Source organism: Hippoglossus hippoglossus, chromosome 13 (assembly GCF_009819705.1).
Source record: "Hippoglossus hippoglossus isolate fHipHip1 chromosome 13, fHipHip1.pri, whole genome shotgun sequence".
NCBI classification, from domain to species: domain Eukaryota; kingdom Metazoa; phylum Chordata; class Actinopteri; order Pleuronectiformes; family Pleuronectidae; genus Hippoglossus; species Hippoglossus hippoglossus.
The window spans coordinates 10307606-10321189 of NC_047163.1; the positions used below are offsets into that span (position 1 = coordinate 10307606).

The 13584-nt window shown below is 44.2% G+C and overlaps 1 protein-coding gene across 1 annotated transcript; it reads left to right on the top strand.

Annotated features, from left to right (window-relative positions):
• Positions 1-10102: 10102 nt before the first annotated feature.
• LOC117773265 (uncharacterized membrane protein C3orf80 homolog) lies at positions 10103-13168 on the top strand. The gene has a single exon (XM_034605024.1). It carries the CDS (start codon positions 10599-10601, stop codon positions 11262-11264), a length of 666 nt encoding a protein of 221 aa, XP_034460915.1. The 5' UTR covers positions 10103-10598; the 3' UTR covers positions 11265-13168.
• Positions 13169-13584: the final 416 nt, after the last annotated feature.

Below are 13584 nucleotides of genomic sequence, written 5' to 3' on the forward strand. Positions count from 1 at the left end.
GGAGATGGCGAGAAGCAGACGAGACGGGTATTCTGTTTACTCTGCTGTGAGGTCTGCTTTAACCTGAGGGATGTTTCTCAGTGGCACATTTTTTTTCTCTCCTACACAGAGAAGGAGCTGCCAGCTCTCCACACTGCAACTAGGCCACTTTGAGCGGGAAAACATGCTGATTACCAAGCTGCATTATAGCAAGACACCAGCAGGTGTCACATCAGACAACAAAAAACATGACCAACTCAACAGCAACAGTAGGCCTCTGCTAAATATCCATGCACCAGAGACTATGTACATGAGATTCAGACTATCTTCATGTATTTGACTGATCAGATTGTCAGTGTATCACATGGTTCCAATTAAATATTTAAGGAATCATAGAAGACCGGTACAAGTCCATGGCATAAGCTCAGTGTCCAGCAGAGAGAAAGAGAGATGAGGGAGGGAGGGAGAGCTCTCTGTGAGTGTCTGAGATGTCCAGTGGGAGGAATGAGTGAGGGATCAAGGGCTTTCCTATTGATCTTCCACTCATTGATCTGTTCCCTTTCTCCTCTCTCCATCCACCTGTCCAACTTTCACGGATGGATGTGCAGTTTGCAGGCAGTAGAGAGCAGAGAGAGAGAGCGGCCTCTGACTAACAGGAACATTATCCAAGTCTCAGAGTCTAAAGGGAGAGATCAGCTCCGCGGTGCAAGGAGAGACAAGCACGAGCTCAGACTCAGTGGCGAGACGATACCCCCAATACCTCAGGAAATGAGAGGAGATAAACCGAGGGCTAGTGGATGAGAGGGGAAAACGAGGAGAGGACACAGGGAAGGGCAACGGGAGAAGGGGAGGCAGAATGACAGAAGAGGAAGCGACAGAAACGAGGAGAAGAATATTAAAAGGTCACTGGAGTAATTTAAAATGTGAATTATTAGACCTGGTGACTGAAGACTTTAAATTTGGAACCTGCAAAAATGTGGACTCAACCTTCAAATCACCTTGAGACTTGACTGTAGACTTGACCTGAGATTAATAAATATTTAACAAGAATAAGACACTGCAGCCATGCTAGCAGCTCCGTGAGGCTCTACTTAGGCAAAGCCGTACTGTAATCCAAATGCTAACACAACTTAGATTGACATTTTGGAGAAATTATAATTTGACCTGATGATGGATAGAGGCAATGTTAGGGGATGAATAAAGTTTAATTATCCTGAGGAGGACATGAATAGTTCAAGAAAACAACATGTCAATGCATCCAGTTGTTAAGACATTTTATTCACAACCACGAATGTTATTTACCTGATAGCACCAGAGGAAAAACCCAAGAGATCATCAATGTAATTATGATTCATCCTCTGAGAACCATGAATGTTTCTGCCAAGTTTCTGCCGACACATAGATGTTGAGATATTTGACCAGACAAGTGTAAACTTCAACTCAGAGGTGGAGCCTGGAAGAAATCAAGTGTCTTGATCGCCATCTGGTGGGTGGCTGCAGTATAGGTCATAAATCCATATCGAACCATACTAAAAAGTCAAAGTAGGCTACATGTCAAATGTATTTTTCTCAAAGATTGTTTCTGTCATTTTAGGAAGTTATTATCATACTGATGTCTGTCCACATGTTCATTTATTTCTTGATTTGTCGAGGGGATGTATCAACAGCATATCGCTACTGCGGCTCCATCCCCTGATCACTGTGCAGACTCTGGCTCCAAGATGGCGGCTTGTGTGGCTCTGTATTTTTAGCTTCATTTCTGGTTAACGGGAGGAAGTGGAGACGTGCTGTCCATCTTTATACACTGGACTGACTGATGAGTCTGTGACTAACAAACCAACATCATCTCCGGAGCCCTGTCACTAGCAGCGCTACAAATGCCAAGTTATTGTACGTTTCTGTCACACTGATAAGCTTTGATTGTTTGCAACTGGACATTGGTTGTGATTTTGGCTTTTATATTGTTACAACTAGTTTTTCTAAGAATTAGACTGGAAAGACTTGTTTCTTTGACTTAGAGATCAAAGTTTTCATTTTTGACTTAGACATGGACACTACCACCTCTCTAGTATTGTAGCACGTCTCGGTCTTAAAGTGATTCGAGATGATGTATGTTGTGTTTTGGCACTGTACACATTAGATAATTAAGTGGAATTGAAAAGAATGACCCTGGAAATTATTTCTCCCAGGTGTGGTGTAATCATAAAAAAATATTTATTGAGATCTATTTTTGAAAACAGGAGTTGGGAAAGGTCTTCATCAAAAGAAACGTTCCCCCTGGTGTGGCTCAGTTAAAAGTCTTTTATAAGTTTGTGTCTGTGTGTGTGTATACGTGTGCGTGCGTGTTTGTGTGTACTATGACTGGGCTTTTTTTTCCGATCGACAAACCTTTTTGAAAACGATGATGTCACACACCCTAGAGGGTTAACATGAGCCCTCATTGTGCGGACTCATTATCCACCACACACACACACACACACACACACACACACACACACACACACACACACACACACACACACACACACACACACACACACACACACACACACACACACACACACACACACACACACACACACACACACACACACACTCAAAATAGCACGCACAAACACACACCACGTATCAAGATGCTCGGTCAGGGAGGAAGAAATCCTCGGTGGTCAAACCCATAACGTACATGTATCCACTCACAGGCACAGATGCACAATGAGGTGTCCTCTCACTCTGGAGACGAGGAACTTCACATCCTTTCAGTTTCAATGGGCCTCTTTTCCATCCGCACCGAGTTATCACTGGAAAGGACCATTGTAAGAAAAGCGCTGCGCCTGCTGCAGCCCTGTGCAGAGATGTGTGAGAGAGGTGAACTCGGACAAAGAGCTTCACGTTTGCACAGAGAAAACGGGAGAGAGCTCCTGGAGATCGTCCAGCCATGAGAGATTTCAGTGGCAGCCTCATTCAATCCCGTACAACCATAATGTATAATGCATAGGCCTAAGAGTTGCCAGTTCTCTAAAATTCTTTCCAGTGCAATCAACATGGTGACCCCCTCCCCCCCTACATGTAAATACAACAGCAGAGCGGTGCTGTTGTATTTACATACTTGGTTTTGGATCAACAAAGGAAAAATGTTTCATGGGTTCTGATCTGATTTAAGAGCAGACAACTCCTGTGGATTGAAACACTGAAGGCCTGCATTTGTTTCTTCTTAATCTTAATTAGCTCCGATAAGTAGGTTGTGTTTTCGTTTGTTTGTTTGTTTGTCAGCAGGAATACGCAAAAAACAAGTGAACAGATTTCCACAAAACTTAGTGGACGGATGGGACATTGTCCAAGAAAGAATTGATTTATTTTTGGTGCTGATCCGTACAAAGAGATTTCTTTTTTTACGTTTTGTTAACATTGCACGATAGGCCATGTTTTCACCAATAATTTATGAATCTCAATCAAAAAAACATATTTAGTGGACTTATATCTACGACTGTGTGGAATGTAGTGCAGCTTGACTCATTATACGGGACGGGTGGGCTGTAGCTTTTCAGCTTTTCAGCACTGTCCCTTGGTCTCTCACACTTCTTTCCTCTCACCCACAGTGTTTGCTTTGGTCAGTGAGTTGTGATTTAAAAGAGAAAATATGAATACATTTAATTAATCTGAGTCTGGACCAAAGAGGTGGAACAACTGACTAGTTGACAATAAAATCTCTGGAACCAATCCATTACCACCTCTGTGGTCCCAATATTCACTTTAAAAAGTCAGTTACAAGTCATATAAACAATTTTTTTGACAGCTTTTTTTTTACCATTCTCAACTTTTAAAATACGTGATCTTTTTGGCCACCCTGGCATCTTCATGGGAATCAAAAGTTTTTCAGAGAAGTCGTTGAAACCACAGGGTGAAAGAAATTAAGCCTCACAACACAGTAGCTAAATAACGTATGGTCAGAGATCGTAGGTTCTTTGAGAAACAGAGTTTGTCCCAAAAACATTTTAAAGCTTGTATGTTGTGTAAGTCTTTGCCTTTTGTGCGTTTTTCTAAGGAGTTAGCCACATCTGTCCTTGATGTTGACTGTTTGGATTCAACACCTACACAGTCTTACTGAGTAGGACTTGGGACTCATTGTTCCCCCTTTCACCAGAGGGGATTGGCCCTGATAGCTGAGCATTTTTACGCATTAACAGATTTCCTGTCCACATAAAACTGGATGCTGGGACGTCACAGAAGAGCGGAGGCCATGTGTTCGGCGACTCGGGGAAAAACGAGGGGTTAGCATCTGCACCCTCTCTTGGGAACGTGGATGCATGTCCTTGAGTTGACTGCCCTTAGTCAGCCCTACTATCACGTTATTTTAAGCCCTCCTATGTCTTACACAACCCCCCCCCCCCCCCCCCCACTCATTTATTTTCTATATTACACTAAGCCCATCAGCATTTCTATGTAATGTGTGTTCTGTCATGACCTTTCTCTCTCTCGCCCTCAGGAAACGCCGCCGCCACAGGAGGACGAGCCCTTGGATGCAATGTGGGTGTTTTGGTGGGAGGGGACGCAACTGAAGGCCACAGTCTAGTCGCCTTCTGAGACGCAGACCCCCACCCCAGCCACCCCACCTCCTATTGGAGTGACTCAGCAGAGTACAGTGCGGAGGCAGGGGGTCAAAAATCCCCTGCCTCCGCCTCCATTCAAAACATGTGGGAATGGGAAAAACTTTATCCTATATTTAACCTCCAGGTGTCTGTCTGGTGTGAGTGTGTGTGTGTGAGACCCAGGATCTGAGTCACCTGCAGCTGGGAGTTGGTAGACATGTTATCTTATAGGGGGAAAATGAGGTTGTCCTTATTTTTTTGGCTGGATTTGGGGGGGCTTTCAAACGTCTTGGAAATGCTGAGTGTGTGTACCCCCCCCCCCCCCGGCCCCAACATTACACACTCTGATGAGAACTTTCCCCCCCATAAAATCCGTCTGAGGGGGTTGTCTCAATTAGATCCGTGTAAAATGCAGAGAATTTAAAAACTTGAGAAAACAGGCGTGATAATGAAAAGTGTCAGTCGAGTATAATTGTGCAATTACGGGAGGTCACTGCGAATCTAACCTGTCAGCGAAATAATAAGACACAGTTTAATGCAGCAGAAAAACAGCTCTCCCCTTTCCAAGACCACAATGTCTAAATTAACACTTAACTAATACATCATTTCTCACAGAGAGTGGTGTGCTGGGGTTGGTTATGTCCGGCAGTGTGGAAGAGCAGTGTTTCCACAAGGTTAAGAGTGGCTGTTTGATATGCAGTATAATGTATAAGATGTTTCCTGGCAACAGTATGTTCCCATTTGAAAAGAAAGCAATGCTGCTGAGTCAAATCACTTAGTGCTATTACCCATCAAACCTGTATTAATGATAGCCGGTGTATTACGGCCTAAGATCATCACATGGGCGAGCTTATACAGTTATTCAGCGTAAAGTCAAAAAGCTCCGCTCAGCACAAACCTCCCAACTCATCAGATTTATGAAGAGCAAAGAGAGAGAGAGCGGTTCCCAGGAGACAGAGGATGGATTTTTACCTCTCTCACTTCGACTGAGGATTTTTTTTTGGGGGGGGGGGGCCCTTCAAGTGCAGTTTTTGACTCTTTCTTCTCGAAGGATTCTGATTCATCTGCAAGCCAAAAACAACACAGTACTGGGGGAACTGCGCATGAAGCTAACAAGCGCTCTCTTTCTTCCAAACATATTTGCTCGGAGTGAACACATCCACACTCTTGTTGAGTCCCACAGCCTTTTGTGAAACGTCATTCCTTCTCGTCTCCGTTTGTCCAGTCCCGCTCTGCCACATTTTGTCCCTGGAATGCTCAAATCTGAAGAGGGGGAAAAAAAAGAAAACGCTTGAAACTTCACAAAGACGCCCACACAAACAAACTAAAAGATAAATATAGTCACGCATACTCTCAACGCACACGCACAATCCCGTACACTTAAAGGCCTCCGAGCCAACTGAGCGATAAGATTAGAGGAAGTACGTGGGTGTGAAATAGCTGCGGTGTGGGACTTTCTGGATTCACACAATCTACGCTGACTGCAGCCCCCTGCTTTTTATTAGAGCTCGAGCTGATGGGAATACACAGGCGCTGATGACACCCACGCACGCATCCTGCAAAATCTGGGCCTAAAAGCAGCATTTACACTCCGATTGAACAAGCACCGTTTCTCCAGCAGTCTGCAAACCACAGCTTCTCTTACACACGCTCCAGGACTTTCTCCATGTTATGGTGTGGACACTAAACGCTGCTGGGATACTGTACGCTGGATGGCCAGAGAGGCCGAGGTGGGTCTCGAGGCAGTAACCCTGAGGTTGTGACTCCTGCTCTGGTGCAAACAAAGCGAAACCGAGAACCATCAGTGGGTCCATTAACAAAGCCTGCGGCCCAACAGTGCTCTCTTTGTTTCATAATTAATGCAAACGTAATAATCGTGACATTGACCGTTGGGCGGTCCGTACATCAGCGGCACTGACAGATGAAAATGAACGCTGCCATTCATCATTGCACAGGACTAATGGACCCCATAAGACTGAATTATTAAGCACAACACAAGAGACCTTTGTGCTGAATTAATGGAAGCATACAGCACACGACATTTACTACACTGATATACTGTAGTCGGTGTGTTATCACTTTAACTGTCAGGAGGCTGCAACTTCTAATTATTGGGTTAAGTGCGTAAAGTTGCCTTTGTGTTGCGTTAACAGATCTGTTGTGTATAAACTTCTCATTGTTTAACCTGATTCTAGATCTAAGTATGGAGGTCTCTGTGCAGCAAAGACTCACAACTTCCCTTTCTGTAAATATACAATGCAATAAACGAAAAGGGGGGGGAAATGCTGCTGTTTTGTTTCCTTGGAATGGAGTTGGTTTCCAATTAGTTGGCTGTGTTTTCCTGAAAGCTGCTCTTGCATGGACGGACAACAAGGAGGGTGGTGGCGGTGGTGGGGCAGCAAAGAGAGATTTTATTCAATCAATCCATCACAAACAAGAACAGCACTTTGTGGTGTATTTCAGGGGGAAGAGGAGAAACGGAGGCAGGATGTGGTGGATTAGAAACAGACTTCAGACAGAGAAATATTCAGAGAGAGAAGAGAAAAAAGGAAGTGACTATTGCTTTTTTAAATATATCGTTGTTGAATCCTTTTGATCAGTGAAAATATGATGTACTTTCATTTAATCTTTCCATTTTCTTTGGGGAGAATAAAGTTCTTTATTCTATTACATATTATCTAAGCTCATACGGGTTAGTAATTCATAAGAGAGGGGGTCAACCTTTACTGAAAGTGGATATTGTGGTAATTCTCTTCTGTGCGGGCTCTGTGGAGAGTGGAAGCTGTGAACAAAAATAGCAGTTGTTCTCTATGCATGTCAATAAGAGCAGCAGAATAGCAGAAGTGCTGGGAAAGTCTTGGCAACACTGGACTGAAAAAGGGTTTGTGAGCTCGACACTCAGAGCCCGAGGTCCACAGGTTATTGATTGTGTGTTTAGTTATTTGGTTTGAGAAGGGGGCCCTGCGATCATGTTTCCCTAATAGGGGTGGATGACAGAAAGAAATACGATGCTGCATAAATTAGTCTGCACGATGCTACCCTTCTGCTGAATTTAATGTCATAATGCGCCAGAAATTAGATTTGGAGAATTGTGCATTAGGCCTGGTTGAGGACACAAAGGGATGCACACAGGCAATTAGTGACATGAAGACGTTGGGGGATTCGCTACATGATTTACACCGTGAACACTGTAAAACATGCATCTCATCCCCAACATCCCCTTTATTCATAAGACTTTAGCTGTAGGTTTCTCTGATCTGTCTTAATAGCATAAGTCCTATTCACAGAGGAAAAGAAGCCATTATCCATTCGGATCCAATGAGGAAATGTGACTCTTAAAAGTGACCCTGGTCAATCTATACAACCACAGCAGAAATCTATTTATACAATCACTGATTCTTAGCAATACAACAAAGGAATCGGAAGGATTTAATCAATCACTTAATTTCCAGTACTTGTGAAGCAGTGCGTGCTGTCTGTCATTCTTGGATCTCATCCAGAGAGACATCTTTAGTGTGAATTAACACATCGGGGCGAGGAGACAACTGGAGATTCAGTTTTACGGTTATGTTCGTCAGCGATGCAGACACACGGTTCTCCGGGACGTTGCCCCGACTAATGGGAATCCCGACACTCGTCTAATGGCGGCCATTACGAGCTGCACTGCAGGAACGATTCATTTTTTATGAGAGGGGTAGATCTCTTGGCGCCTTCCATCAGGGGCATTCACCCTTATTTATTGGTTACAGTGAGCACATGCAGGATTCTGTTTGAAGAACGGTTCGGCCTTTTGGGGACGATGATCATCAAGTGCACGGCAAAAAGTCCTGTGTTGAATTAACTCCCACAGAGTTGATCTGAACACTTTTTAAGGGTTTTTATAGATCCACACTTTTCTGACATTTAACACTATGCCAGAGTTTCCTCTTCAAAACAGAGTTAAAGTAACACTTAGCGATGACACAAATAACACTGCAGTGAAATAAATAATTGTTTACTATTGGGTAGTGCCATTTCTTGGTTGTAGGCTAGGAAAGTGTCACGCAAACAATAATGACTATTACATAACCTTTCTTGGTATGTGGATCCTTAGAGAACGAGAACAGCATCACTATCGCAGGAGCACCCCTTTTTCATGGAACTGCAGAAGGTCAAATCATCAAACTACACATACTTCTGCTGTTGGCCGTACTTCACCTTCACCAGCATTTTACTGTGAAAGTTTGACAGAGTAAGTTAACTTTTAAAGAAAGACTAATAAAAACAACGTCAGTGTCACACAAACAACCGACAAGTGAAACAGCATGTTTTTAGTGGCCTCTGGAAATTCAACAGCAGTGATGAAAAAAAGAAAGCGTTTGCTGTGGCAGTAATTGTTAAAAAAACAACAACATAAAAACCTTATTTTTCAGCGCAACCAGCCTCCTCCTCCTCCTCCTCCTCCTCCTCCTCCTCTTTTTGCAGGTAAGGACAGGCCTTGAGGTGAGGCCTTTGCAGTTTCCCTCCAAAAGTTACTTCCTTATTTACTTCCTAATTTCATAAACATGAATCTTTATAGTCGTAGACGTTAAATGCATCACAGTGAAATAGTGCTCTACGTAAAATACATGTGTCCCCTTCTAAACAATGACTGTTCATTCCTCATTGAGCTGTTTGTTTGACCTGATGCTGTGTGACACACTCCTCTCCACAGGGAGGCGCCCTCATGACTTTTACTCTTTCGTATTTAAAGGTGGAAAGGCGGGGTCAGTCCAGGGCACGACACAATCTGATTGGCTGAACAGAACCAGGTGATGGGGAGTGGGGGCGGGGCGTGTATTTTGAAAGAAGCATCAGACGACACCGTATGACTAAGTATTAGGACTACATTGAAGGAAAAAAATGACATTTCTAGAATAAAGTCGTAAGTTTACGAGAATAAAGTCGTAATCTGGAACTTTGAGTATTTTTCTTTTGTGCAAAATTACACTTGTGTTTGAGTCCACAAAACACTTTTGGAGCATCAGCGGTAAACAGCGTCCATAAGTGTCCATAAGCCCCGACATTCAAATTCGAATGGTCGCCATTTACCTTCAATTGTATTGGATTTGGCTGCTACACTGTTTACCCCTGAAACTCCAGAAGTGTTTTGTGGACGCAAACACTTCACCCACCCCTCCATTGGCATCTTGGTGAGTAGATAATGAGTGAATTTTCGTTTTTGGGTGAACCATCCAATTAAAACTAAAGCTCTTTTTGTATACCTTTCCCCCTCCTGGTGGAAGGGGCAGTCTCCCATTATGCCCACATTGCTGTTGACTGGCATTTTCGGACTGGTCTTTGGACTTCTGTGAATTCCAGGTCTTGCTTTTTGTCGCTTTATGCAGTGGAAGCATTTGTATTGTTTGTCTTGTTGTGAAAAAGTGCCAATAAAACAGTCCCCAATAAAGAGGGAAGCCATTAAATTAAAGAAGAACACCATAATGTGATGCAGTGGAGGAATAATAAACTTGTGAAGTACTTGGAAGTACTCGAGTAAACGCAGGTTACTCAGTTACTCTCCACCACTGGGAGTCACCCCCTCCTCCCACCTGTGCATGAATCGGAACTGACACCAGCACAGACCATGGGGCTCTGCAGCAGACTTTACACCCATCAGAGAAGAGGCTGTTGATGTGAAGCAGGACGGAGCTGGGTCAACGTGACAATGTCAACTGCAGGAGACCAGATGTGTGGGCTGATTTAAGGACATGCTGAGAAACGGATGCTAATGATGTGAGATTATTCATGAATCTCATCATTGCTCCATCCCATCATCATCCCATCAGCCCACAGACAGGTCCTCACAGGGGGGAGCACCTGCTGTCCCGCTCCGCGCTGCAGCGTCTGGGTGAGAGCAGATGATTAGTGCACATCTGGAGAGGAAGGCAGACCTGTGGGCTTCACACACACACACACATACACACACACACACACCCCTTATCGGACTTTAACAACATCACACGCACGGGGGAGACGTAACGCCCGTGACTTTCCATCCCGGGAGATCCAGACATGATGCCCAGTTTCCCGGGCGGCGGCAGGACAACGCGCGGGGCCACGGGCACCCTTCTGTCGGCGTGTCTGGTCTCCGCCTGTCAAGCGCTCCGGAGCTGCGGGGAGGTCCAGTGCGGCGACGGCCAGCAGTGCTGCCCGCCCATCGTGGCCGGGAACGGCAGCGCCAGCTCCGCGGTGCGCTGCTGCAAGCTCCCCATCCACATCTTCTTCGACAACGTGGGCTGGTTCACACGGAAGCTGTCGGGCATCCTGATCCTGCTCCTGCTCTTCGCCATGGGCTACTTCATCCAGCGGATCATCTGCCCGCGGCCCCGCCGGCACCCGCACCAGGACCGCAGCGAGGAGCCCTCCCTCTTCCACGGGCACGCGTCAGCGTCAGCGTCCCAGGACTCCCTGCTGGACCGGTACCCCGAGTACAGCCTGGGGGACTTCACCTCCCCCAGCCTGCCGGCCTACGACGAGGTCAAATACTTGCCCACGTATGAGGAAAGCATGCAGGAGATGCACAGGGACCGGTCGGATGATAACTTGCTGGCGGAACATGAGAGGAGCGGTCGGGGGAGAGTGAGAGCGGCGGGGCCGAGGGCTGCAGAGCAGAGGCGGGATGTCCTGGAGGTGTCAGGACCGCAACACAGCCCAAGGACATCACGGAACTCAGTGTGACGGAGAACGAGACAATATAGTATTCTTATTTTAATACCATCAGGGTGATCATCCTGCTGAGATACAAACTCAAGTGCAATTATAATCCTGAATGTCCAGAATAAAGGAGGAGGCTGAGAAAAATGTGCGTGTTCTGTAAGATTATAGGGGATTACGCTCCTTTTGTATGCAAATGACCGCTTGGGTTGAAGTGATGGAGATTATAAAATAAGCGAAGGCGCCTGGAATCGACGCTCTTTGTGTTTGGGGACAGCTAATTTGGCTCCGGTACAATCGCATTAAGTTTTACTTCAGCACCTCGATTTTAAGTGGCACCGTGAAACAGTTTTTCTTCTGTCAAATTCTCCTCCTTTCTTACTCTAAATATTCCGCTGAGCTCCGGAGACCTGCTATTCTTTATTTATTCTTTATTGAATTTGCATCCAAAAAGAAGAAGATTTAGATTTTTTTCTCTCTCAGTAACCTCAGTAACCCCTGACGTGGTGCTGAAAGTGGGGGAAGGAATGAATATCAATTTTAATACTTGGTCAGTCTGTTAATTTATACATTATCAGCATGGGAGTGTAACATTCTGGAGAAATTACGCATACATGCTCATGTTGGCTCCACCTAAGACAATTCTTAGACATTATTTGGCCAATAAAAAGCCACAGAACAGTGATTATGTCCATAAAAATGTTCCTAAAAAACACTGGTTCAGAAAATAAGCAAATATTTACATTTCAGAAGCTGGATCAAGTCCATTATTTGGCAATTTTGCTTTAAAAACTAAACCAATCAATTATCCAAATAGCTGCCACTTAATTTTTTTGTCAATCAACTGAAAATGTTTGCGCTGTGTAACTTTATTTACTTCTCAAATGATGCATAAGACGGTGCTGATATCGTCCTGTGACACTGAATCCTGTTTCTACTGATTGTAGAAAGCTAATTTGTTATGGCGACATAATACCAGACAGCTTTTCAAAGCTTTCACAATAAGTAACATTTCCATTTCTGTCAGAATATACACAAGAAGATGCTTCCTGGGCTTCAGGATCCATAAAACGTTTGAGCTCCTCTAATGCTCCTGACTCTAAAAGTCTGAGTGAGATTGTGGTGGTGGCCTGTGTAATCCAATACAGGCCAGAACATGATGGCAGAGCCGACAGTCAACACTGATGGCTTTCCTTTCCAGAGGGACATTTGTGGGTGGGTGGAGTTTGCACTTAAAAGCATTAAATCCATGATTAGAACCCACTGATGGGTGGATGGGGTGTGACCCCAGGATGCAAGAAGCCATGTGTGGGGAGCTTCTTAAAAAAATGAGGGGTGTGATTGTTTGGTTTCGTGATCAGTGCAGTTCATAGTGAACCGGCTCCAATATCTAAACTGTAAAAGTGAGTCTGCGACTATGAGGGAAAACGTAGTCTTCTACATTTCCCAGAATGTAATACGATAACATAAAGCTGGGACATCCCCTGGCTAAAGGGAGAGGACGCTGGTTAAGTTGCAAGGACATACGGTGTATAGAGAGAGAGAGAGAGAGAGAGAGAGAGAGAGAGAGAGAGAGAGAGAGAGAGACAGCCACACACAAATACAGTGCACACACATACACACAAAAATGGATTTGGTGTGAGCAACATCAGAATCTGCATCAACAATCCAGTTATTATATTACTCACTGGATGGATCAACTATATAAAAAAAGGTCAAATCAATGAGTATTATCCTCCTCATAAATTCTACATTATATCTGGGGAATTGAATTTATGGAGGAAGCTGCATTGTATGGCCGGAACATTTAATATATGAGACTTCGCAAGTCATCGAATGTGTGTATACGGCTCTGGGGTTTAATAAAAGTGAAATGTCTGTTTTGTATTTCCTAGCCTCAAAAACGTTGAATATTTACAGTCTAGAAATCTAAATGTGACTTTTCTATTCTTTATTTACGGATAAGGCTCAAAATGTCTGGTGTAAAGTGTGGAATGTAGTAAGAATACCCAGAATGGGTTAAATAAACACTAAACCCATCCAATAAATTGTTTTTCATTAGCAATACGTAAAAGGTTTATTCACATGACTAAATTTGGTTTAGTATACGCTGTGATGTTCAAGCGGGAGTCCGAGGACAACACAAATATTATTCCTCATTTTCCACCGTGTGTGGCCACTCTCAGAGGTAATGCATGTGCAACCCGACTCCTCGCTGATAAGTCTTAGCAAAGATTAATGATGTATGGTCTGGAGGACCATGGTTTATCACACTGTGAGCATAGGCTTAGAGAGAAGGGATGAATAGGGAATAAAATAAAGAGAAAGAAGTGGCTTAAAGTGC